Source organism: Melanerpes formicivorus, unplaced genomic scaffold (assembly GCF_026170545.1).
Source record: "Melanerpes formicivorus ecotype bairdi unplaced genomic scaffold, bMelFor1.0.p_v2 SCAF_8, whole genome shotgun sequence".
NCBI classification, from domain to species: domain Eukaryota; kingdom Metazoa; phylum Chordata; class Aves; order Piciformes; family Picidae; genus Melanerpes; species Melanerpes formicivorus.
In genome coordinates, this window is record NW_027142360.1 from 16,685,514 (window position 1) to 16,713,428 (window position 27,915).

Here is a 27,915-nt window from a genome sequence, read left to right on the forward strand (position 1 = left end):
CACAATGAAGATGTGCTGTTCTTTAAAGCCTGGGACTGCTTTTACAGCGAAGTCCATTTCTTCATGTGTTTAGAGCTTCATGTAATTAGTCCTCCTTTTAAGTGGCATGCAGCATTTTAGCTGCAGGCTGTTATATAACAATACAATCAGCACTGTGCAGGACTGTACAGTAGCCTATAAATTATATTAAATTATATTAAAGAAGGTGCTTGGTTAGTTATGATAACTATCTATGGACATTTGCATGAAAAATTTAAGCAGGTAAGATTTTTCTTTTCCTAGTTTGGGCTGTAGATGTGCACCTGTCAAAACAGTTGAATAGAATTTAGGATCATAGAACCATAGAAGGGCTTAGGTTGGAAGGGACCTTAGAAATAATTTACTCCAACCTTCCTGACATGGACAGGGACACCTTCCACTAGACTAGGTTGTTCATGGCTTCATCCAACCTGGCCTTAAACACCCCTAGAGAGGAGGCATCCACAATCTCCCTGGGCAACCTGTTCTGGTGTCTCACCACCCTTGTACTGAAAAGCAGTCTAAACCTACTCTCTCTCTCATGTTAAAACTGTTCCCCCTTCTATTGCTAGACACCCATATGGAAAGTCCTTTCCCAGCCTTGCTGTAGGATCACTTCACATATTGGAAGGAAAATGGAACTGATTTCATATCTCTCCAAAAATCAAGAAAAAGGATGCTCCACAGATCTAGAATATCAGAGGAAAGAAGGTGGAAGTGGAGGAATAATGGAAGGAAACAGAGCTGTGTCAGGGAGGCTGTGATACAGCTTTAGGGAGCCTTCCATACGACTAAAGGCACTTAGCATATCTCACAGCCTAGAGGAAGCTCATTTTAGAGATCTTGAAGGACAGACATCTCATGAGTACTTTTCCTACTCATCAGACCCTGATATTTGTGGTCAACTGTAGAAACAACTAATGCACACTGTATTGGAGTGTGCATTAGTTTAATACTTTATTAAACTAATACCTCAAAAGCTGTAGAAAGTTTGTACTTTTTTTTAAGTAAAATACCTGTGGAAATCCTATGGTAATGGAAAAACAACACCCTAAGTACTGTAGGGAGCTTTGAGGGAACATGCAATTGTGCCTGGCATTGCTTCAGAATGTCTGATCCTCCATGTATTTGTGCTTTGGACCTATAATAATAAGAAGCCAAACCCATTAATTATTCAGAATAGCAAATGTCCCTTTCAGCTTGGTTTGGGGAGTATGAGTGGGAATGTTGCAACAGTTACATTACAGAGTTTGCAGGCATATACTTGTTAGCTGTCCAGTACAGCAATCTGTAGTAATCTGTTGTGATGGAGGGATTGATCATATTGTAAATTACTACATTCTACTAGGATATGTAGCCTTCCTGGTAGTAAATATCTTACTGGCTTGTAGTACAGTAAGGGAAAAGATGTTACAGTAAATGGGAGAAAGGAGAAACATACTTGGTAGAGAAGATCTATGTGTTGGACACCAGCAAAAGATATGCTGACAAGAACAGTAGAGTTCACTCTTTTGCCGCTTCAGTATACAGCAAAGAACCAGATACTGACATTAATGTTAGACTACAGGCAGTGATGGATCTAGAGAAAAGGCAGGAAAAGGGAAAATCTTCCTTGCTAGCTGCTTAAGAATACATCTCGTATCATACCTCATTGGCATCATCTTGAGGAAGGATCAGTTGTAACTGATGCATTTGCTGATCTTAAAGGTCTTTTCCAACTGATGAGTATAGTGAACTATGAAACAGAGACCTTAATACTAATTTTGACATTTTCCATGGAGAGAGTTTTAATGAGTCCTGAATTTGTTCTCTCCTTTTCACCTGAATACAGGCAATTACCACTTCAGGTTTAATTTGTGAATGTTAGCTTTAAGCACATTATAGGGCCGTTAAAACCTGTGATGAGCTTAAACTAACAAGTACCTTAAGTCAGTGAGGAGAAAGCACATTTCTCTCTGGAAATATTTTATTTTCTGGAAGGAATGCATGAAGATGAGGTTTGATTTTGTGGAATTGTATTAGTAGTTTTAAAGCAGTTGAATATGTACAAAATGAGAGACTGTATAAACCACACTTCTCGTTTTCTTCATGCTTTTTCCCCCCTATTCCAAATTTAGTTGTATTTCAAAGCTATATATTGTCACTGGGGAGAAGGAAGCAGAGTAAGAGAAATGATGCCTGGGATACAACAGATTAAATCTCACAAACCAGCTTTAACCTTTTGTTAGAAAAGGGCCTTTTCTTAAGTCTGCAGTAGATTTTGCAGGCCTCTGTAATAACACAGACCTATGCCACTGCCTCTTTATTTGCTACTGTCTTTGTGTCCTCTCACATGTCAACATGATATTGGCGAGGGGTCACCACTTCTGGCCTGTCCACCACACCCTCTTTTCATGCAAGTCTGTGGTTTAAGTACACTTCTTCCAAAAGCTAGCGTTTCCTTCAAGACCTGTCAACAAAGAAGTATATGGGAAGAAGAAAAAAACCTAGCAAATTAAGCCATCTTGTGATGTTCCAAAATGCAAATATTTTGCCCTATTTCAATATTCATCTTGAAACTGGACATTGCAGTAAGACCTTGGGGGCTGAGATGTCCTTTTAAGTCTATAAAGCCCTTAAGTTTCTACTGTTTACAAATAAATATCTGCCTACCAGGGAGGATTTTTTTGTTTTAACTATATTGCATCCTCTGGTTTCCAGGATAAAGAAACTTATTTTGGTTAATTAGTTTGTTGGGTTTTTTTAATCTTGCATTTTTCAAGCAAAGTCACTTTTTAAAGCACAAAAGGCTAAAGGATTGTTAAGCTAAAGAAGCTTCATCTGAGTTCCATACAAACTAAATTATTATATTTCCAGATTTCCTCTTGCTTTGCTACAAATCACAATGAGGAAGAAGTTGGGCTCCTTTGATGTGAAAAAAAGCAATATATCACTTCTCTGAAAGAACATTTCTCAGTCTCTCATGTGAAAAAGGATTAACACCTCCAACAAAGGTCCTGTAGATCACAGAACTAAGCAATACTGAACAGTATTCCTGAGGAGTGGAAAAACTGTATTTAAGCAAGAGCTTGTTTGAACTGGCAAACAGAAGCTTTTTAATAGCTGAAGATCTAAGATAAAGGATTAAACTTTTCTGAAGTATCTGCACTTAAACAACTCTCAAGACGAGGAAGCGAGTTTAAATTCCTAAAAGATGGTCTTTGTTTTCCTAAATGAACCACCTTCTTTAGTGCCAAAACAAAATCCATTCACAGTATTGTCCACTACATAAACTTCATGACAGTACCACTTATGTGCCAAAGTCTGACCTTGCTTGCTTTTGAACATTTTTACCGGTTTGAGCATCTGTCTTCTGCTTGCCTAACCTCATAGTTGAGAACAACTTCTCATTCTCTTTTTCATGGGCACTTGTACAGTACATGTAAGCAGAACATGTAAAGTAAAATGTTAGTTTTTAAATGGCTAAGTATGTAATTTTTCTTCATGTTACAAGTCAGACTTAGGACTGCAAGAAACCATCAATGTGTTTATAGGAATTAAAGGGTTGATGTGGCATTAAAAAGAATTTGCCATTATCGACTGCAGGAATGTGGGATGATTAGTAGTTATTAGGCATCAGGAAAGGCAGAAATTTCTTACCTTACTCTTTATCTTCAGGAGTTGAATATGAGAAAACAAGGTGTCAGAGTGCCATTAAAACATCTTACATTAGTTTTGCTCTTTATTTGTAACAAAACCACTACTTAGCTTGCTGTCTTAATAAGGAAATTACAGCATTTTTTTATCTTGAGCAGCAAACAGGTAACCTTCTGACCTTTTCAGTAAATCCTCAACTGAACCTCTGAAATTAGGGTGATTTAGCATTTTATGGCACAGAATAAAAATCTCTAATTCTGTTTCCAAATAGCGTATCCTGAACACACATTTTATTAAGCTCTTGACTCATTCAGCCATGTGTATTTTGTAAAGTTCCTATGGTTATTGTTTTACAATAGCTGCTTCCAGAAGCATTGTAAGGGTTTCAATTAATCAGCTCTTTGTGTGCTTCAGACTATGCAAATTTATCACATCAGACCATTCAGCAGCTCATGGGAAAGCAGTGTACAAACTGTATTGTCTTCTAGCACCTCCTCTCATTTAGAGTGATGTTTTTAATAAGAAAACTAATCAAGTTTACTTATGCATTATTTATCTGTTAATTTTAATTCTGTTCTTTACCTCTTATGTCAAATGGGATGTAGCAAGTGATATGATAGATCAGTGAGTGATTCAATATTGAACAAAGCTTATGTGATGCAGCAGGTTTTTTTTCCCCTTCTGGACTTGTTTTATGCTTAGTTAGCCAACACAGTATGCAATTAGGGAGTTTCGAAGCACACGTACGTTTTTGTTTAACCTTGCTCATTTCTGCAGATCTCTTTGTCACTCATCCCCACTATATGGCACCGTGTTATAGCTACAACTTCTCTTCATTATTTGTATTCCCAAATTCTGGCAAATCTGCTGAACCAAAACCAAATGCCTTTCAAGTTAGTTTGAGCTCTTTTGCCACCGCATCATTAGAATAAGTAAACAAGCGCGTTTAGTAATGCGCTTCTTTTTATCTTGCTGATAGAAACTGGTATTACTGCTGCTTCTATTCACTTAGTCTCCTTTGCTCTCTAATGTCCCTCCTGCTGGTAGTAATTAGTTTTCTATATTAGGTTGTTTTGACTTTTTTGATTATTTTTTTTTCTCCATTTGGCATGTGTGTGTATAGAAGGCGCCTTATCATAGCCGGTGAAAAACTTTCCCATACTGTTGTGTTTTGTCCCTGCACCCTCCCTGCTGCCCCCCTTCCCCCTCTCTGCTGAACTGCTGTTTTACAAGTCTCTCTATGTTCACGTTTGTCAGCAAACTGTAAAAGCAACCACAAAACCCACATCCAGTCTGGAAATCTGAATTTCTCCTGATTAAAAAAAAAACACAAAACCAAAACCCACCACCAAACAACAAAAGAAAAACGATTTAAGTAGAAAAGTACAAGGATGAGGGGATCTTCATGCTCTGTTAGGGCCTTGTTGAGGTACGTGGGTGTTGAGATGCTGTTGGGGTTGATGCAGATAGCGTCTGAGGATGGGGGCCATCAGGCATAGTCAGAGGGCTGTCATTTATTGGCTGGCATACAATAGCTTTGAAAAAACACTGCCTATGGCTGTTTATACTTGCATGTTAAGCTGCTGTGGATGTCTGATTTAAGTTTATTCTAATTTAAACTGTTACTTTTGCAGTAAACTGCCAAATTTGTTAATCCACTTCTTTCTGAGGATATCTTAAAAGAATTTGTTAGCATTTTCACTGATTTTTCACCTAAGCTGACACTAGAAAATTGATATACAAAGGGCTCTTTATAGAATTTAATTTTTTTTTCTTTTCAGTTGGAAAAAAATTGAGATATAACAAGCTGCTGGATGTTTTCTTGCTCAAACATAAAACCCTCATTTAAAATATTTTTGTTTGTTTGTTTCACATGCAACCTTTTCTGGTTACTCAGAGAAGCTCTCCAGAGTATATATGGGTGAGAGCAGATTCAGGCCCATCATAGTATAGTGTTTACTCTGAAATTGTATTGCTAAATTTCAGATGCAGGAGATAAAAATTGAGGGGAAGGAAAATGAATGGAACTGTGTTGTTTTTATGTTGTCTATGAATGCTGGGGATCAATTTTCCTGTCATGTCTAAATGAGTAACTGTTAGAAAATCTTAATAATCTGTAGCATGAGCCACAGAGCAAAGTTACCTACTAGTTTGAGCATGTCCCATTTATGAACATTATGTGGGGAGAAGTTGGGCAGCTCAGTTTTGAACTGCAGTTCTTACTTGGACAAGGCAGCATTTGGAACTCAAGGCTATCTTAAATCTGCCTTCTCTTTTCTCCTTTACCATTTCATTAGCGAGTTGCAAGTGGTAATTCCGTTTACGTGGATTAATTCACTTGATCACTTTTTTTGCAGCTGCTCAGCAATGCAGAACTGCTAGGCTTGCCTTGTGCTGCCCTGCTGCAAACCCTGGCTCAGCAATCAGGGATAAAAAAGAGTAGCAAATATAGGAGCTTAGAGGGAAGACTCGCAAGCATTTCTTTCCTAAAGAGCTTCTGAAGTTGAGTAACTGTGAAATAAAAGCAGGTTTACATTTTTAAATGAATTGCCATTACTTGCTCTTAAAATTAGCATTGTGTATAGGAAAGGTGTCTTTCAGCTTTTTTAACAGTCTTTTATGAGAGAGAATGAATTTTCTTAGAACATAGCAGAAGAAAAAGCTTCTCTGTCCTGTTCTCTAAATAACACATGGACTTGCTATAGATCTGTTAGAAACTCAGCAGCATCTTAAAATCCACAAATTTAGAGTGAGGTTTTATAGCTTTCCCTTTTCCTTTTCCTTTTTTACCCCTCTGTAAAAGAGAAACTTTATAAATGGCCTAGTGAGCTTCCCATTGCTGGATTCTGTCTAAATATTTTGTTTTTAACTTCTAAGCTCATTATGCTGTCTTTGTGTTAACTTGTATTAAAATCTGTCAGCTATGACTGGTCTCATAACCACAGTCAGCGGACCAGAATAAGTTAATTATTTACTTGTGTCACTAGTGCTCTTCATCTAATGAAATGCACAGCTGTGTTAGATCTGCAGTTGGGTGTGTAGGTCCCATTGTTATACAAGTCAGCGGAGGGTAGAAGCCGCTATGATGGAGAGCCCTCAGTTCTTTCTGCTGTTCTGCCTTTCTGTGTCGATTTCATGGATCTTTTATCATTCACTTTCACACAAAACAAACAACACAGTGGCTGTCTGCTATGGGAACCAGCTTGGCATATAAAAGGTTTTCAGAGGCTAAAGTAATTTTAAGTTAGCTAAGATTTAATTTTTGGCTTACAGGTGGTGCAAAGCCCAGATGAAATGTAACGCTTTCTTAGAAGTAAATGTGAATAAGGCAAAATCTGCATGACATAATACATATGTAATAAAGTTTTTATGTGTGTTTAGGACAAAAAAAGCTGTGTGCTTGAGAGTGAGTTCTCTTTTCTTGGTTTTGGGCAAAGGATTGCTGCTTGGTGGGGAGGGGTAGGAAGGATGTTATTGATTTATCATAATGAGACAATGAAAATTAGTTTCACTAGGTTTAAAAACTAAGTACAACACACACCCCACTCCCTCTGCCCCAGACACTCCAAACCTCTTATTTTCCCCCTCTCCCTTCCCCCATACTTATTATTCTCATGCTATTAACTACTGTCCCTTACACCTATCCCTGTCTTGTTTGGACAGTAGAAGAGGAGCTCCCTCCTGAGCAGACGCCAATATCCCCCTGTGAACTGGCTGGTCGGGGGATGCCTTTTTAGGGATGTAACCAGCACCCTCAGTCTTCCAGGAGCCCCCTCCACTCCAGGACTGTGCCCAAAGCATGCTCTGGCAGTTGCAGCAGGCTGATCTCAAATAGCTTGCAGACTTTCAGCTCTAAGGGCTTCTGGAAGAAATTGTCCAACTGAAACAGTAGCTTTGGTTCAAAGGAATATGAGCTTAGGCAGCTGCATTTTAGCACCTGAATTTGAACGTTAGTTCTCTTGATCATTTATAGCTGCAGTATTTTAATCTGCAGAATTCACTATAGAAATAATTGTGAGGGTTGGAAGGAAAACATTGTGATGTGTGATGGATTATTTTACATTCGGTTTCATGATCCTGTTTAACATTTCCTAAATAGTTTTAGAGTTTGGGGGTTGGGATTTTGTTGTTGTTGTTTTACCACCAATGGTGATGGAGACTGAAAAACACTTCCAGAGTTTTTAAAGGTGCAGTCTGTGTTCATAAACTGACAAAATATAAGCAGTCTGAGGAATGGCTTGTGCTTTGCAATTCATCCAAAGCAATCTTTGCACAGCACGTAAGTGCTACCTGAAAAAAAATCTTTGAGGGTTGGGGTTTTTTCCCCTACTCATTTCCTCTTGGGCCCTGTCAAAGTCCTAAATTGATTTGGATTTATTCACAGTGTTTTAGCAAAGATACACACAGTAAATTTTGAATCAACAATAATTTTGTATGTCCAGAGAGATACTGTTGGAAGCCAAATTTCTTCTTTTCTTTTTTATTGTCTTCTCTTTTTATTTTCTTTCCTTTTTTTTTTCTTTCCACTTTCTTTCTCTCCCTCCCCCCACTTCAGGTAATTATATCATCAACTTTAAAAATTAGGTCGTCCTTGAGATGTTCCAGTGTGACTGGTCAGAAGTTTCTGGTTGCCTCTGAAAGCTGTATCTAAAGCTTTCTTCCATAATTTGCTAACTCACAAATCACTCGGAGCAGTATGTAAGGGTATGCTAATTTTGCCTGTCCTGTCACAAGGGCTCTCTTCTAGCCTGCAGGTTGTGAGCACTGGTCATGGTAATGAATCTGGGTAAAAAGTGGTCCATGAGAAAGAGAGGAGGAGGAAAACACTAAAGAAAATCTGGTGATGAGCGTGAGCCCTGCTGGTGGTTTGCCGTTTGTGAATTGAAATGTTTTCTCTTCTGCAGGGGTGTGTGGACTGATTGTTCCTCAGGAAGACATGCCATTTTGTGATACAGGAATCTGTCCAGATATCATAATGAACCCTCACGGCTTCCCATCGCGCATGACGGTTAGTGGTTGTGTTACAATTAAAGGGACAGTATCCCCCAAGAGGGAATGGGAAGCAGATTAGCCACAAGAGACAACCAAAAGTTTGAAACGTGGCTCCACTGAGAATACTCCCCACGCATCATGCCACACACTTGTCTTTCTATGAGTGTTCAGCCCTCTGGTTTGCATGTTTTGAAACATCCTGCTGTAAAAGGGGTAGGAATTTGGGCTGGTAGTGCAGCATTTTCAATTTGATCTGTATCAAATTAAGGGGAAAGCAACTGAATACTTCACTTGCACCCTTTGGATTTGAAAACTTTGAAAACTTCTTGTTTTCCCTCTTCCTTCTCTGTTGCCTATGCCCATTAAGTTACCTGGGGCAGACTGTGAGGCAAATGTTGGAGAGGAGTTTCAATAATAGTTCTAGATCAGGGTTACTTATATTGCACACAGCTCCCTAGAGCTCATGCAAGTCCTGCACTTGTGCTGCAGAGTCACATGAAATACCTCACAGCCTGGACTTTATGCGAGACCTCCACTGATTACTTTGTACAGCTTTTAATCTTTTTTCCTTGTTAGCTTCTCTCCTTCTGTTCCTCCTGCTGCACTGTACCATGTCAGTCTCTGAGCCTTCTGCTTCCTAAAGCAGAAGGCCACACTAGATCCTGTTCCTCTTCTAGACAGCTGAAGACAAATGGAGCTGTCTGATTCTGCACCTTAAAGGTGTTCTCAGACCCTGTGAAGAGTCTGGTTTTCCCCCTTCATGGAGGAACACTTATCCCTGTTCTTTGTGGGAGAAGGGTTGTTTTCAGATAGCTTTGGAAGGCTATGGAGATTTGCCTTTGGTTGAATTGGAGAAGGCTATGTTTAGTCTTTGACTCTGAAAAGAATGTAAATATCTTGTAACTGAGAGATCAGGCAGAATTTGGTTGGATATGTTAAAATAGTTTTGTTATTTTGACCTATTGTATGCCTTAATTACACACATGCCAGCAGAAAATGACCAGTTGAGATGTGACACATGTGCCTTCTGATAGACTATGTAACTTTGCTGTGTAACATAATAAAGGTCTTCGCCTGCTTGCATCTTGTCCTGGAAGCTGTACATGAGAAGAATAGAAAAACTATATTGTAACAAATGGTGATCCTGACATGATTATATATATAAAACTATATTATAACAATTCTTGGGCTTCTTTCACTTCCCCCATTGCATGCAATAATCCAGGCTGCCACCCTGGACACTTTGGCTGATACACGCTGTAACCAATCCAGCAATGTGAGCAGACTGTTAACTCTGCCTTTCTTTACACAGGTAGGAAAGTTAATTGAACTCCTGGCTGGAAAGGCTGGGGTCCTTGATGGCAGATTTCACTATGGAACAGCTTTTGGAGGCAGTAAAGTTAAGGATGTGTGTGAAGATCTTATTCGCCATGGTTATAACTACCTAGGGAAGGACTACGTAACATCTGGTATCACTGGGTAAGAATCTGCTGTATAGATTTAGGTGTTTCAGGGGAGTGGGGAAATCCTGTTGAGACACATCTGAAAAAAATCTTCTCATGTCTCAGAGCTCAGGAACTTTCTCTTACTTGCAAACCCCTCTGTGAAATGGAGGGAAGATGCCAAAGGATGGTGCACTTCTTTGTTTGGTTGATTGGTTGTTTTTTTCCTTTCTTGAAGTGTTTTGGGGTTCCACATTTTAAGATTTATTAGAGATTGTGTGGTGGTAATGTGAATGGCCCTTGTAGCACATATGAAATTTCCCAACTTCTGCTGCATGACAAAACAAAAAAAGATAAAATCAAAGTTTCCTTTCTGAGGGATTGTAAGAAATTTTAATTCTTTTGGCAACAAATCTGATCTGTGCTTGGAATCGTGTTGACTTTAATGGTACTGTAAAACGTGGATTTGGAGGCAGGTGTCTGTTCCTTGGGCATATTTTGTGTGTGCTCTTTTTTTCTTTCCTTTCTTTCTTTCGATTACACAATGATTCAGTCTGGCATAGCACTCTAATCTGCAAACTTCCTGCTGTGTTGATCGAACTGGTTTCTGAGACACAAGAGTTCAAAGAACATAAGATAGTTTAGGAACAGGAAAAGGCCATATGGCTTCACATGCCTGCCCTTCCAAAATGTATCTTAATCCTGCCTTCCTGCTATTTTTATTATGCTCCCAGTCCTCCTCTTCTCAAGGAAAAAGTTTAAGTCTCTTTTCTAAGTTGTTTTTAAAAAATACTTTTAATCACTCTTCCTACCAACATATTCCATATGCTGTTTCTCTTTGTTTCAGAGAGATGATTTTGTTTTCCTTACTCAATCCATATTCCATAAATTGTGTATCAAGTATCCTGGTGTTCGAAACACTTTCTGTTGATGCATCATGGTAACTTTTAATAAATGAGACCTTGTTTCCTAAGGAGAATAAAATCATCTGACCCTAAAAATCCCCTGGCCCCAAGCTTCAACTTTGTAGTAGCCTACTTAAAGACTTTGCTGTAGGATACTGATACTCTTCCAAGCAAATTTCACATGCATAATCTATTTGTTATGAAATCTGAAGGCAGATTTCATAACCCTGTGGAAGTTTGCAAATTCCAAATGTCTAGTTAAGTTTTATTTTCCTCAGTAGGCAGCTTTTGGATAACGCTGCGTCGAGTCAGTAACGACTGTGAATGGAGATGCAGTACTCATGTTTCCTGCTTGTTTTTTGCAGTGCACATACATGTAAAAAAAGCCCACATCAGTGCTGAGTGAGTTTGTCTGAGTTAAATCTGGTCATTCTTAGTGCTAAAGGGGCTACCTGGGCAATGGCAGCTTTTAGCTGTTGCTTTCTGATCTTTAGGTGCTTATGCTGTTTTACAGCTGAGGCAGTTTTAAACACAGACATTTTTAGCTCTTTTTTCACCTCATAGAATGGAGTAGCCCTCTCTGCACTGCTTACAGATGTTCTCAAGGTGATGCAAGTGCCTGAACAGGGTACTTAAGGGCCCTTCTACGTGGATTGTCCTCCAGTGCCAACAAGGGCAGTGACTTTTGCCCCATGGATACAGCTGCTGAGCAGTCTTGCAGAGGCAGCTGTGCTTAGGGAGGGTTTTCACCCATCTGGGTCTTGGATTATGGCTTCAAAGTGGTGGGCAGGGAGAATTAGTGGACAGGAAGAACATCAAGCTCATAGTGTGCCAGTGCTAAGCTTTGCTTGCAAATGTTATTTCCTTACAGTGTTCCTATATAAAAATGATACTTTGAGCACTTATGCTGCATGTAAGCTTACCATTGCTTAGTGTGTGAATATGAAGTGAAGGAATGTAAATACAAATACCTTAAGTCACTTTTTAGGTCTTTAGTGTTTCTTGATAACACTATTCAAGCAGTCCTGCACAGGCAGGCGAGAGACTTGAACATGGTGCAGCTGAAACAGACACCTGCCTCTGTAGCAGCCTGTCTGTACAGTGTATGGCCAGAGTTCAGGAGCTTGTTCCTCACTAGGGTGGGTACAGCAGGATGTGATGCTGGAAGTGTAGTGCTCCTGTGTTCAGAAGGGTTCCCTGTGGGGTTTTTAGACTGATTACCTTAAAAGCCCAAAGATGTTTTTCTAGGACTCGCTGCAGGAGGGTTGGAGTAGATGGCCTCTGGAAGTCCCTTCCAGCCCAAACCATTCTGTGGTTCCCAAATTGTTTCTGATTCTTCCTATATATGACACTCTTGTCTCTCTTATGGTAAGTAAATGCTAACTGTGAATACTGGGTTTGTTTTGGGTTTTATTCTTTCAGGGAACCTTTGGAAGCATACATCTATTTTGGCCCTGTGTATTACCAGAAACTAAAGCACATGGTGTTGGATAAAATGCATGCAAGAGCTCGAGGACCCAGAGCAGTGCTCACCAGGTACTGTTGCAGGCTAAGCACAAAATGCTTGTGTACATATAGAAGTGTGCCCAGGTGACTGAGAGCTATAAAACAAAATTTGTGTATCTTTTGATTCTTAATACCAAAGGCTATTACCTGTTAATACAGTTACAGAAAGGCTAAAAGCTCTCACAGTGGATTGTGGCAGGAGGTTGTTCTGAATGTCCAGACGTGCTCTATGTGGTCCAAGACTGAATTTGCTTCTCAGACTTCTGGTAGCAGTTGGTAAAAACACCACCTGTGCATGCCGTGGCATTTCCTGTCACATTGCTCATATTGTGCATATTTTAGGAGGACTTTTTTTTCTTCAATGTTCGTACTTTTACAAAATAGGTTATGAGTAGAAAGAAGAAGTTTCTTTTAGTATTCCAGCATGCCTTGGTTAACTAATATTGATGTAGCCCATGTCTTCATCCCTTGATCTGCTTTTGTGTTGTCTCCCCAGCTTCTCAGCTGTTTAGAGATACTGATTTAAAGGAAAGCTAAATCCCAAGTCAAGGTGTAATGTTTACATGTGAAGATGAACATAGTGTGATTTCCCCCATTCCTTATTTTTCTGGGAATTCTTTGTTCCAGTCAGTAGTATCATAGTACATCACTAGAGCTCTTTATTTGACTTTCAGGAAAGCTAGTGGATGCTCAATTTGTGCTGCCTCTTGACTAGTCTTTTAGGAATTTATTTATTTTTCTCCTCAACTAATTAAACTTTTCTTACTGCCATCAGCCACTGCTTGAGAGAGTCTGCTTTGCCAGCTTTCATACTCAACTATTGTTTTATCATCCATTGCACTTCCTGGAGAGTAGATTGCCTCTAACATTGTTAATGGTTGTGCTGGTTTTTGGGGTATTTTCTTTAAAAAATAAGCCTGTAACAGCTTCCAACACAGAATTTGGCTGTCATTGTCTTGAAATGCATTTCATTAAAAATCACATGTACCTTAACTGACAGTGCAAAGCTGTATTTCCATCTGGAGTAAGGCAGAAGACTTGAGTTTTTTTGAACACCACTGATTCTAGATACTGATTAAAACAAGAGTTTGTAGAATTGCAAAGCAGCACTCTTTGTCAACACAGTCAAAAACCACCAGGATGTTGCCCTCTGAATTGGCATTTGTTAAATGAAACGCTGTGCTTAATTTGTTTGCTGTGAGTAATTGACAATTAATTTAAAACATAGTTCTATATATGGTGTTGCCTAGGTACCCAGTCCTGCTAAATCATTTTAATAGATAAACTGCTTTTAGTTTTCCTTACAAGAGATCAATACAAGCTTCCTGCACGTGTAGTAGTTTGGATGGACATTGTCAGAGCTGCCACCTGCACGTCTTTTGAACTTATCAGATATGCCAGTTCCTATTATACTGCAAGGGAGTAACATGATGACCCTGGTCAAGGCTCCCTTCTGCACTCTGGGGCTGTGGGAGCATGGTAAGCCCTCAGGCAGTTGTTTCTAGGTAATACTCCACTTCTTGGAGATCTGTGTTTCAGCCAACAACTCCATTTCAAACTAGCCACTGGTTGTCTGTAACAGGCGCAAGGGAGATCTGCTGAGGCCTGCTTTTATTCAGGGGGCTAGACTTACACATCCCCACTGGCCAATGAAACACGGAGCAGGGCTATAAAGCTGAACCCAATGCTCTTCCAGAAAATGCAGAATTAGTGCTAATAAATTCTTAATGTGCTTTAAACCACTGAAAATAATTGTTAAGCTTATTTTTTCCCTAAATGCAGCAGTTAAATAATACGAAGACTGCTTGGTCTTTTTTTTTCCCCTTTTTTAGTAGTCATTACATTTTATTTAGCATTTAAGAATCATGCTAACTTTAAAAACAAAAAATTCTTTCTGGTGATTTCCCAATCTTATTTTCAAGAGACTGTTTTGTTTTCAGAATGTTACATGTAAAATTAAGAATGGAAGTAGTTGCCCAGGGCAACAGCTGCAGTGTACGTGTGTATAGCGGGAAAGGAGAAGCACAAATAATGGTTTAACATTTTAAACAACCTTTGGTATGAGGGATTTTCAAACTTGTGAGCTGAAAGAAACATCTGATAGACTGAGGGAGCCTAAGATAGACTCTTTTTCCAAAACCCAACCTCAATATTGAAAGTTTTGGTACTTTGGAAAATTACTTTTTAGGGAAAGAGGAATTTTTTTTGGTCTGTTTCTTTTTCAATGAGGTCATTTTGGCAGTGGGAGTGAAATACTTAAGAGCTTAATACTCAAGTTGGGGTTTGGTGTGGTTTTTGGCTTTTGTTTGGGGTTTTTTATTGTTTGTTTGTTTGGGGGGAGGCATTGCTTTTGGTTTGGTTTGGTACATCCTGTATCTGTCAGAAGATACAGGGCTGGAGGTGAGACCCCATCACTTTTCAAGAGGTTTCAGTCTCCTTTAACTGAGACTTTTATTTGGCCTCACGTTTATAAAACGATTTTGTTGTTACCCTGTGGAACAGCATCTGGAGAAACGTTTGAAGACAGGCTTGGGCATTAACTAATATTCTAGAAGTCAGCTGGTAAAAGGAACTCAGTCACTTCCATCAATGCAGCAAATGCCTGTGCTTTTGGAGGCCCAAACTACTTTTAAAACATGCCTCTTGGGACTTCAGAACTGACACTGCATTCACCACGGGGTCAGTCCTTTAAAACAATGTCTAAACAGTGATGGTGCCATCATCTGAGGAGGGGCCCTAGGGATTTTAATCAGGATGTAAACAGCTTCTATCCATTGTCCCAACAGTAGGAAAATTAGAAGGTTATATGAATGAAAAGGATGATTTTAATTACAAGATTAGTTTTAAGGCTCCAGTGTGGTCAGAGAAAGGGAAACTACTTCCCCTAAAGAACAAATAAAATTTGCATCTTTAGAAACTTTGGTCTGGGTTGGGGTTGTGGTTTTGGGGTTTTGTTTTGATTTGGTGGTTTGGTTTTTTACACTTTTGGCAAAAAACTTATTATTTATATATTCAGTATGCTTAACAAATTCACTTGTTTGAAATAATATAAACCAAATATACTCCAAAGGTTGTGAATCATATTGGTCATTGGATGTTCCAGATGGGTGACACTGCTGCAGGTATCACAAATGTGGGGTTTCACTGAGCAGTGAAGCCTCTTCTGATTGCTAGTGACATGGGGTTTTTCAATTCCCTCTCTTTGCTTTCATTTTTCAGGGAATATATTGAGATGGAAATACTTACATGCAATGCATTTGTGCTTCAGGAATTTAGGATTGATTTTGCTTCATAGTTCGCTCCGATGTTTGCAGGCTAAGTCCTACAGCAATGTGCCAGTACATGAATGGAACAGATACTGAATGAAATTGCAGTGTCACAAACAAGATGTTAAAAGTTTTGGCTGTGTCCAGCAAAAAAAAACAACACAAAAAAAAAGCTTAAACAGTCTAATATTAAGCAATATTTTGCACCTTGCCTTTTACCTCTCGTTCTTTAGTGTGTACTTGCATTGCTCTGGTAACACTTTCCTCTAGCACCATGAGGACAGAAAGTCTTTCCAGACCAAAAAAAGAGAGCTTGAGGAACTAAAAAAACAGGAATGTATACAATATGCAAATGAGTCAATTAACTGTCAGACAAGGGAAAAAACAGGATAATAATGAGTTAGTAATATATATGCTACTTGGTTGCTGCTTTGTTGTGGTATGCTCTGTCAGATCAAAAATGGTTTTAGTTTAAGAATTTAGTCTTAGCTGTTGTTCAGCTGGAACATTAGCTCGATGATTAGCTGCTGAATATTGTTTCATTTAGTTAGCTGCACACTAAAGAATGGCTGGTCAAAAAAGAGTACCAAATCTGTGTCCAGATTGTCTTGGATTCTGTACAGTTTCTTTTTGTTGTCACTCATTCAGCTGCATTCCGAGAGTCGTGGCCTGATGCTGCTGTTGCCACTCACAAAACTACATCGTGTTGCTAGCGCAGGAGCAAAGATAGTTATCTTTGCATAGTGTGTTGGTGAGATCAGCACCTCTGGTTTGTAGAAAGCTGTTGTCCACTGGTCCCAGACTGTTCCTGCAGTTTGAGGACAGGCATTAATAGAGTTTCAGGCTGTGAGTTCTGGAATGCTTACTGCGTTTTTTCCGATGTTTATTTCAAAGGCAACCCACAGAAGGTCGATCCCGTGACGGTGGTTTACGTCTTGGAGAGATGGAGCGGGATTGTTTGATAGGTTATGGAGCCAGCATGCTTTTACTGGAGAGACTGATGATTTCAAGTGATGCCTTTGAAGTGGATGTCTGTGGGCAGTGTGGCTTGCTGGGGTACTCTGGCTGGTAAGTTGTCCAGATTTTTTGGTGGATTGTGGTGTGCCCTCCTCACTTTGTGCATGTGACAAGTTTCATGTTTTCAAAACATTCCTTGACCTCAGGTGCATAGAGCAAAGTGGTACAGAGTGAATGTGCCTCTATGTAACAGAACCTGGCTCTTGGTTGTAGTGCTTCTCAAAGTGCTCAGACCTTAATTAAAACCAATGTCAGTATTCAGAACTGGTGTTTGGAAAATTAGTGATGGTGGTGGTGGTTCATTGTTATGGTCTGATGGAAGTTAGGACTCAAGTGAGTTGTAGTCAATAGGCCAGGGGTGTCTCCTCTTGTGAGAGCACAAGTATTGTGTTCCACAGCCAGCTGTGCTTGTGGGGCTACCTTCTCTCTGTCTGCTGTTTTCCTTCCCATCCTCGCAGAGGATTAGCAAACCTCTTATCCTGCATATGGTCTTTTTTCAAAAGGGGAAAATAGCTGTAAATGCACTCTACTCAGAAATGAGGTTATTAGCTGGGCCACTTAGAGATCTTCCTGGTACAGTCACATGTTGAACCTCACAAGGCTGAAGACAAAGAGCGGGCAGAGAAGAAAGCAACAGCTCCTGCTTTCTTGTTTTTTAGCTTTGGAGCTCAGTCACATATGTACCACCTTCTTTGGCTGGGGTCCTCTCCAATGCCGTTTGCTTTGTAGTCTTGTAAAACAAGGAGCTCCTCTTCAAGGCATCAGATAAATCAGTCCCATGTTGGAGCCTGAAAGACATGCAACTGTTTGGATGGAAATCATCTGGTTTCTGCCCAGATGCCTTTTCCCTAAGAAACTTACCTCTAGACTAGCTAATGGTCTTGCTGGCTTACTCTGGGTCCTAAGCCAGTACTGGGTTTCTCTCCTGCAAACAAACTGGTTTTCCATTGTAGGGAAAGCACAACACTGGATGGCAAAACTATGTGGAGCTTACCATGTGTAACATTTTGCTCTGTGTAGCATCTTTGAGATGCTAGATTTAACGTTGCCCTGAGGCATACAGGAAACACACCACTATTGTTAGAAGATAGGGAAAGTTATTTTTATTTTCTTCAGAGGCAAAGGAAATGTTTTGCCTTAGTTTGGTTTTAGTCTAGCCAGGCTAAACTAATTTATGAGATACGATGTTCTTTCAAGCTTTGTGACAACAGGTGCCCTGGAATCTAATGACTGAGAGTAAAACATAAATGCTGTGACTTTGAGTTACCCTAATATTTATGTGAGTGGAAGATGAGGATTTGGAAGGAAGAGGAGAAAGATCATTTCTAAATGCCTCAGAAGAACATTGTTGGAAAGTTGCCACATCTTGGATATCAGCAGCAATCTATTGAAAGGCAGGAAATTAGACTTTATTCACTTCAGTGCTTCCAGAGTGATTCTTTCATGATATAATGAAGTAGGGAAGTGAGGTGTGTTCTCAGTTTGTAGATGTATAAAAGTGACAGCTACCATTTCTGCCCTTGGTCAGCCCTATCTTCTGAAACGTGTTGCTTCTGGCCAGAAACCAAGCATTATGTTTGTCTGCTCACAGCAGCAGCAGTTCTGCTCTTTGTGGAGCAGAATTTCAGACAGAGGTAGATAGATGTGAAACTCAGAGGAGATGAAAGGCCTGCTCTGTCCATCTGAGTACAGTTGGGCATTTTCAGTTGGGCATTGTCCTGCTGGCTTTTGTGCAGTATTTTTTGGAGGCTTGTTTCTCTCAAGTGCGTGTACCCTGTAGGTAACAACTGAGTACTTTTTCTGATCTGGGTCTCTTAAAACTGCAATGCCAATAACACTTGAAGGAAGTTGTCTGAAATGAAGGGCATGCCATAAGTCAAACAACTAATCACTTTTGTGTGAAGCACTTCCCTAAAAACTCACATGCAGTTGCAGCTCAACAATTTTTTTTATAACAGCCTGGCTTTCAGGACAGTCCTTGAAGATTTTCAGAGACCACAGGAAGTATGGGCACTTGGAAGAAAATTAGGATTGTAAAATAGTACTGCATCTCACTTTTTAAGTAATGTTAATGTATTTTGAAGTTTGTAACAAAGTTTAGTAACTCTTTTTAAATAAAGAAACTGCCCAGACAGAGTCAAACATTCTTGCAGTCTGATTCTGTGAAAGGCTGTCTGATGCAAGAGAGTAAGCCCTAAGAGAGAGTTTCTGCTAAATGATAGGCTGTGTGTACCAGTAGCTGAAGCAAGTGGCCCTATAATGAGCATCCCAGTAGAGACCAGGTCATTAAGAGAAACTCCCAAAGGGGCCTTTTCAGTGATTCTGGCATTAATAAGACATTACTGCAAGAAACCTTTTACAAACACTGTTTAATGGCCAGCATTAAGGGCACTTGTCTTCAGGAAGATGAGCCCTTCCTCCCAGGTGATGACAAGCCACTGGGTATGTTTCCCTACATGATAGTAGCAGCAGATTGGTGTTGGGGCCTGAACTGATACTTTATCAGGGAAAGGGGACTGTTGTGGCAGTGAGAGTTTGTCCCCATAAAAAAAAGAAACTTACTGTGACATACCAGTGTTACACAAGTTTCCCATCTTTGTTGCTGTACAGATGTGTAGGAACAGGACTCTTGATGATGAGAAATTATTCTGATCCCTAGAGTGTGAGCATTTTAAAATACATGTGAAGGAAAATTTTGCTTGTGATTCAGATTCTGCCTTGGCACAGTTGCCTTTTCCTGGGCAGTTTAGTATCAATTCTAGTGCCAAATGATCTTTCAGATACTTCCGTTTCTGTCATCTCAGTTTCACAAAGCTTTGTGCATACTGCTTCTGAACCTTTCTGGGTGAGCCTCATCCCAGCGGAAAGCAGGTCCAGAATGGTGTAACTTCAAGCCTGGGTACAGTAGTCTCTGCTCCTCAGTCTCTACTAGCGTAATCAGATGCCAGACATCTGCTCATAGCAGAAAAGTTGTGCCTTAGGCTTCCAGAGTTTGACAGGCTTCTGTTAAGAGAAAGTGCTTGCTCTGTTATCAGAAAGTAGCTTCTGTTTAGGTTACTTTCACCATAAAAACTTACCTATCCCTATAAACTTGAACTGGGAGAGTAGTTGTGAACCTGTGATTGAGGTCTCCCCTATTTTAAAGGCATGCTAGCTTGTTTTAACAGTGTCTGCAGGAAAAGCTTGTTCAGGGAAACACCTTGTTCAGTCTATTACCTTCTTACTGACTACAGTCAGATTTAGGCAAAGCTGAAGCAGTAACTTGGAGTTAGTGAAGTTTCACTCTTCATCGTGAACTACAGAAATGTAATTAAGTCTTCCGCACCATTAGTTAAAAGCTCTCTGGGTTTAAAAAGAAAAAATAAATACCTCAAGTGTGGAGCATGTGGAGGTCAAGGCAACCACAGTTTTCTTGAAAAATAACCATCTCTTTAAGTATGTCTGTGAAAGAGAAGCAGCAGAGTGAAGAAGTAACTGGAAAACTAATGCTAGCTCTCAGAACCAAGAGCCTTATTAACACTAACCAGCTCTATTGGTACTGTCCCTGTTGACTTACACAGACTCCAGGTCAGTTTCACTGGTTACAGAAACAAACGACTAAACATTGGTTTTATTGTAGATGTTGATTCTTGGCCTCATTCTGTGTCACAGAAGCATGCAGGAATTTTGCTAATTCCTCTGTAGTTGGACCTTCATCCTGCTATGACTTTACACCAGTAATAGAAATTTGAAACACAAAATCAAAACAAGAGTTTCGTTAGACCATTAAGAAGTGCTGACTCACTCTGTGTTCCCAAAGGCCTGGCTTTCTCAGCTTTCCAGAACCAGAAGATAGAATGTACAGGGGAAAGAGGCAACTGATATTTGTAAGAGAGATTTTAAATTTCATGTGTGTGTACACAGAGTGTGGAACAAAATAATTTTAACAGTTGCTACCACTACTGAACTTGAGTCCCAATACTAGAAAGATAGGTGAGTGAACAATCTGTATATTCCTTATGTGCCCAAGGCCATAGCTATATGGAGGAAAAAAAATCCCTTTCCCACAGAATTTTAATATCATTATTTGAGTAGAAAGCACAAAGAATATGTGTTAAAGCAGATTTACTGGCTCCCTGTCTTGACTAAAGCTTGGGCTGTCCACACGCAGTGATGCAAGACAAGAGATGCTTCTTTTTTAGAGTATGAGCTGATTAGAGACATTATAGAATGAAATTGCATGTAAGGAAAAAACCATTGGTGAACCTTCTTTCTTCCTGTCTCTTTATTGCATATATTTATATGTTTATGTATGTATATATATTTATATGTTTATGTATGTGTATATGTATGCACACATGTAACAGAAACTGGACCATTAGCCATCTTTTCTGTGATACTTAACTTCATTCACCTCCTTTCTCTCATTACACAATGCTGAATTTCTGTTGGCTGTTATGTGAGTGGAGAAGAAGCAGAAGTGTCAGTCATGTCAGCTACTGAGCATTGTGATTCTCTTCCAAGAAAAGTAAAGGTTTAACTCCTGTTATCTTCAGTCAGATTTTTTAAGGGCTTACAGTTATGATTTGCTTAAATGCTAAAGTGTGTTTCAAGCATATGGCCCTTTCTAGGGCCGAGCTCACTGTTTAAATGGAGATGGACAAAGAAACCAGTGGAAGCAGTTTTGTTCTGCAGAGCTTCTGTTATGCACCAACTCTTTGCCTTTGTTTGTTTCCCCAGGTGCCACTACTGCAAATCGTCATGTCATGTGTCTTCTCTGCGCATCCCTTATGCCTGTAAACTCTTATTCCAAGAGCTGCAGTCGATGAACATCATACCTAGGTTAAAACTAGCTAAGTACAATGAATGAAGAAGCTGAAAAAGATGGGGAAGAGTACTTCAGAAGTTTGTATCCAGCTTACGTAACTGGAAGATGTTTTTTTGGTGAACAGGAATACCTCTAAAACCTGAGTGGGTTGAGGGGAGGTGCAAGACAGTGTAAAACTCTTTCTTACATGCTCTACGTGTTGTTAAGCTGACAGGGGAAACTGTTAGTACAATGCACTAGGAGGACTTCTCAAAGCCTGTATTAGTCTGAGTGAACAAGACATGTGGGAATTGTGGAATAAAGCCATGATCCAGCAAAGCACTTGCATCACTTCACACATCCCAAGGCTTGGTTTTGAAAAGTGCTTTGCTGGGTTAGGGCTTGGGCTGAGCTAAATAGAAACCTTATTCATAGATATGAAAAATGTTTCCATAGCAGTGTAATATGAAAGAATAATAAATGTTTTAAATAATAATGCCTGAGTATGTGCTGATGGTTGTGTAAGGATTGTAAAGCCTTCTCATCACAGCTAAACCATTTTCCTATTCCTAAAGCGTTTTGTTAAAGGGCTAACATTTTGTTAAGTAGTGTCAGTGAAACTGCATTCTCAAGAACTTGCAGTCAGATATTTTGAGTGGGCTTTCAGAGTACAGGTGTAGCTGTAGGCAAGCCAGGGTGCTGTTATAAAGTCAGTCTGCTTTCAGTTAAACAGATGCGGTTCCCATTGGAGTCCACGGGAGATGACTGCATACGTGTCAAGGACATGGTACAGCTTACAGGTTACATTCCACTCTACTCCTACCAAGTGGAGCAGATTTAACAATACACTGGCCCAGAGCCCTGAAAAGATGCGCTGCAAACACTGGGCACTGTCACATGCTGTCCTAGGAGGTCAGAACCTTTTTTAAAATATGGGCATCACTAAAACTTCAAGAAAAAACCAAAACCAATGAAGAGCAACAAATCCTCCACTGACAGTAAAGCAGGTTTGAATGACCTGAAAGGGTTTGGAAAGGAAACGGCTGAATTTTTTCATGAGATCTAGAACTGAAGCAGTGGATGAACAGAGTCACTTCATACTCAGTTGAGCCCTTATGCAGCAAATCATATGATTAATCTTTTGAGCAAAGCAGTAGTCCCACTGAAGCGAAGATGAAGCATGTGCATGAGAGAGAGTGCTTCAGAGAAAGGCAGCACTCTACAGAAGTGCCTGCGATCTGGAAGTTGAGATGCTCTTTGGCTCCTCGTATGGCTGAATTGTGCATGCCAGTCCTGACACTATTCTTGCAGTCATGTTGCTGCTGTTGTCTTAACTGTTTAAGAAGCACAGGTGAGCATCAGCTAGAGTGGACTTGCTTTTAAAGCTTCCACCAAAATGCTTGAACCAGGAGTTTTGTGTCTGGGCTTACAAATTGGTCCTGAACGGATAGACTACATTTGCTGCTTTTTGCAATTGGACTAATGACAACACTGATGTCAACACAGCACATTTGGGTTGGAAAAGGTCTTGAAGCACATCTGCCAGGATCTGAAACAGCTCAGGATTATTTACCAAGAGTTGCAAGAGAGTGACTTCTTACTTCAGACTGGAGAAAGAGGTTAACCAAAAGCCCCAACCAAATTAAGAACCTTTGCTTTGCTTCCTGAGCTTGCCAAGTTGAGGCTCGGGTGCACCAGCAGAGGGAGTGAGGCTCAAAGGCTACAGGCTGCTGCAGAGGGAGTTTCACCTGGATCAAGGACACTACACTGAGGGTAAGGTGTTCTGGGTAGCTAGCCTTCTCCTAATTAGTCTCTTAGGTTAGACGGTCAGAGCTACAGGACATTAAAGACTAAGCAATGTGTCCAATTATACCTGCAGGAATTTAAGCAGACATAGTAGGGGTGGAAGAGAGGAGCAAAGGAGTTTGTCCCTGAATAACTGTTGAGAGAACAGGACTGTGTGCAACCCTGAGGGGCCACCTTACAGTTAGTTTACCTCAAGCTGATGAAAGCACAGGGATGAAAGGTTTTGTGAAGGTGAAGGAAGTCCTCTGCAGAAGATGAAGTTTAGGAAGAAAGGGCTGGCCTTAGCAGTGATGGATCCAGTAGAACATAGAAACTAGGTATGTCTGGCAGTAAATGAGGGTCACCCCTTAGCAGCTAGTCTGGTGATACCTACTGCAGTTCCATTTACACATCATTGCTGTCTAACCTAAGCCTGTGCATACATCAGAGGCTTGAGTGCAGATTTGAGTTGAAATTTTTGCTTCTTTAAGAGGCTATCTGTGTTCCATCATAATAGACACCTGCAAGTAATCTCTTGGCAGTAGAATAAGCTTTACAAAACCAGCAGCAGAAACAGATCAAACAGCTATGGGTTCCTGGAATACAGTTGGTCAAAGTGGCAATTTAAGGAAAGAATCCCACTGCAGCCAGGAAAAAATGATGACATGTGGACTGATGAGGTAGAATACATTCTCAGAACTCCAGAGCTGTCAAACTGCTTTCCTCTGGTAAGCCTCGTCATTGCAGCCCTTTCAATTATCTTCCTAGCCAACCTCCCCTCCCCCCCTCTTTTAGTGCAGTGAATGCCTTCATGAGGTCTTATGTCTAACCTCTGTACTGCTGTAATGAGACTTGCCCAAATCAACCCTGCCATGACTGTCTGATTGCTGAAAAAGATACAGTATTCTGAACAATACTTGGCAAAATCCGAAGGCATTAGCACAAGGAGCTGTGCTAGAAAACTAACATCAACTTTTCATTCTGTTGCAACTTCATTCTCTCTTGTATCTAGTACCCAGGAGAGGCTTTTTAGAAATGCTTTTTAGCATGAAGGCCACTGGTGTTAGTCCCAGCTGAAATGCTTAATATTTCCTGAGATAAGCTGGATGTGTATGCTGCTGTTGGAAGAGATACCTACCTCTATATAGTATAAGTTGCCATTTACTGCACAAATAAAAGACTAAGGGCCAGTCTGTTTTCAGTGGTGCCCTGTGATAGGATGAAGGGTAATGGATGCAAACTGGAACACAAAAAGTGTCACCTTAACATCAGGAAAAACTTCTTTACTGTGAAGGTGATGGAAGGCACTGGAACAGGCTGCCCAGAGAGCTTGTGGAGTTTCCTTCTCTGAAGACTTTCAAAACCTGCCTGGATATGTTCCTGTGTGGCTTGCCCTAGGTGATCCTAGACCCTGCCATTCTGTGATTCTATGACTAAATGCTATTAAAAGGTAGAAGCCTTTATGGGTCTAGAATTCAGTAATCAAGTCTTACTTCAGTGCAACGACATTAAAAGCTACCCCCTTCAAACTGCTACTACAAAGCTACTTCCAGCTCTGCTGTTGTGAGAAACAGAATGAAGGCAGGGATGGGCTACAGAATGCTACAGGGCAGAGCAAAGTGCAGATCTTTTGCCAGTTTGGCAGCTGTGGACAAGGTAGCTCACTTGTTCAGAGGTCAGAAAAAAAAAACAGCTTCACTGAAAATCATTCTAACCCTTTTTTAAGGTAAATGTTTGGGGTTTTTTTAGACACTGGAAAAAGAAACTTCATAGAAACATGAAACCAGACTGGACAATTCTGGTGTTCAAAGAGGATATAATATGAAGTATAAGCATACTGAGATTTAACAGTTTTAAGATGTGGAAAGTAAAGGGCTCCCACTAAGCACAGTTGGTTTTGTTTGCAATGTCCATATCTCATTAAGAGCTTTGCTTACCAAAAAAGCTTCAATGTGCAGCAAAGAGCTTTTAGTTCTTTGGACTCCCTACTTAGTTGTTGCTTAAACAGAGAGGAAAACCAATCGAAAGCACAGACCCACGATGATGAGAAATTACCTTCTGTCTTTTCTCAGGTTTCCTGATGGTAAATAGAGAAACATCTTTAGTTTATAGCAAAATGGGAGTACATCACAATTAAAAGCCTGAAAGGACTGAAGAATATTTAATCAGTTAATGATAATGCATCTGAAAATGGGTTTGCAAGCCTTCCTCAGAACACACCTGCAAAGTCTGATGGTAAGAATAACTGCTGTCACACAGCTGTAAAACCAAGCTGGAGGGGCTGAAAACCTGGCTATACTTTCTCTGCCTCAAGGCTTTTGAGGGCTAGGATGGCCCTAGGAGAAATGAGCACAAGCCCTGAAACAACCTGCCTGGCTTGCAGCCCTTTCATAGTGACCTACAAGAGCCATTTGGGGAGCAAAGGCATCTCTGGGCTGTGGCACTGAGCTGCTCAGCACTGCGAGAGGCCCCTCCAGCCGGCCTCTGCTCTAGTTGGAGCTGAGGATTGTTTTACAGCCCATTGCCGATTCAGCAGGGCCATGGGGCACTTGATGAATTCCCTCCTCCGAAGAGGACGTGACTTGCCCAGGGCCACAGAAGGGCTGTGCCAGAACTGGGATCAGGATTCTGCGGTCCCCAGGTACCAGACACGTGCTTGCCTTAAAACTGAGCACTTCATCAAACCGTAAAATCCAGCCAGATGGTGACTCTTTGCTATTATCTGGACCAGTGCTGAGAGGCTTAACGTGTGCAAGGCACGGTGAAGATCTAGATTCCAGTTTCTGTGTCTAAGGCTCAGAAGCCCAGAAAATGGATCCATGGTTTAGACCGAGGTGCTGCTAGAAACCTGAGCATGTTTGAACCCAAGTTCTGACTTCGATCCATCCTTCTTATGAAACTTTTCCATCTCATCCTGGATCCACCAGTTTCAGTAGAGGAATTCTTTGGGAAGGAGTAGAAAGGCACAGGAATAAGGGTGGACTATTTTGTCAACCTTACTCTGAACTGTGTATGCCCCAGTGGACTCCCAAGTATCAAAGCCAGCAGATCAATCTTGCCTCTCAGCAATCACATAAGAACTCAGTATGTGGATGCAGGAGGCAAATACACCTGCTCTGCCTTCCATAAGTATGAAAGGACATCCCAGAACATCCAAACTCTCAGTTAAATTCTCCAAGACGAGGCCAAAGCAAAGAGATTATTTTTGCAGTGGGAATTTTCTTTAAAGTTGCTTACCTGGCTTTATTCCCATCTCAAAACAACAGCAAAAATTTGTTTGCTTCTTTGTGAATGGTCTTGGGCCTTCATTCCACCTTCCAAAAAATCCTTCCCAGCTTGTAAGCAGCCCGTTGCTCTCTGCATCTTGCTGCTGGGGATAAACAAAAATAACAACCAAACCCCTATATTTCTCCTAATTACAGCTTTCCCTTTATTTGTATATTCCCCAAGGCAGATGCCCCTGAGGTGGTTCAAATGATCACATATTTTATCCAATAACTTCATTGTGCATGTCTTTATCCCCTTCTCCCAGTCAGTGTATCAGCAGCATGTGAGTTCCAAATCAAAAGCAATTCCCTGCTGCTAAAGCCTTTGTCTTTCATTAGCATGAATTTTGGGGAGCTACTTGACCTGTGCATGTGCTTTGCCATTCCAGATGGTACACGGTAGTTACTGTCCACTCAAACTTAAAAACAAAACACTACAAAGAGAAAAATAACTCAAAACTTGAGAAAAGAAATCAGAGTGCTAAACAGTAAGGTTCTAATTTTTTATTTATGTATAGAATTGTGTTGTAATCATGGAAATTATTTAGTTACTAGCAAGCTAAGGTTTTGCACATACTCCTTGTGAACAGGAAACCTAAACTCTGCATTCAGGCCTCATTCTGCCTGTCAAGGGCAGGCACTGAAGGTAATTCTCTGTGCTGCAGACAGATCAAAAGAAACTCATTATCAGTTGGTCATCTAAAAGGATATAACAGCTTCACATCTAGCTGTTGGGCAGCGTAGATGCAGTCTGGAATAGATCTTTTCTGTGTGCTGCCTATAATAGCTTTTAGGGCTGGCTCGTCTTCCAACACACAGTACAAATCCTCTGGTAACTAGTACCAGCCACACACAACAAAAGCAAGCTAAATCTGGTGTAAGCCTAGAAATTGATGACTGCTTGCCCTTTCCTCATACTCCAGTCAGCAAGAGCCTACTAGGCCAAATGTTCTGGGCAGCAGCTTTGGGGGCAGGAGCTCTTCTAGACTCCTGTGACTACCCAGAGGAATGCAGACTACCCTTCCTTCATGCAGACTGAAGCTGACCAATGTAAACAAGATGTTTTCACTGATCCATTTTGACAACACTGGCACTGCACTTCTCCATGAACCTGGGAACTGGAGGTGAGCAAAATCCTTTTCACAAGCATTAATAAGGGAAGATCATTTAAGGCTGACCTTCCACAAAACTTGGCTTCAGAAAAGTCTACAGCTACAGCAAGTCAGCTGTAATTCACGTTACTTTTCTTTCAAACCAAAAAGAAGGTACCCCCTGCCTGGTGCATGTGCAATCCAT

At 40.5% G+C, this 27,915-nt stretch overlaps 1 protein-coding gene across 1 annotated transcript in view; it reads left to right on the top strand.

Annotated features, from left to right (window-relative positions):
• The window catches only part of POLR3B (RNA polymerase III subunit B), a 73,145-nt gene extending 51,082 nt beyond the window's left edge, over positions 1–22,063 (top strand). The window contains exons 24-28 of the mRNA XM_068142309.1: positions 8,559–8,662; positions 9,959–10,125; positions 12,416–12,529; positions 16,660–16,833; positions 21,502–22,063. Coding sequence (XP_067998410.1) covers positions 8,559–8,662; positions 9,959–10,125; positions 12,416–12,529; positions 16,660–16,833; positions 21,502–21,631 — 689 coding nt within the window. The 3' untranslated portion in view covers positions 21,632–22,063. The remainder of the gene's footprint in view (positions 1–8,558; positions 8,663–9,958; positions 10,126–12,415; positions 12,530–16,659; positions 16,834–21,501) is intronic.
• Positions 22,064–27,915: the final 5,852 nt, after the last annotated feature.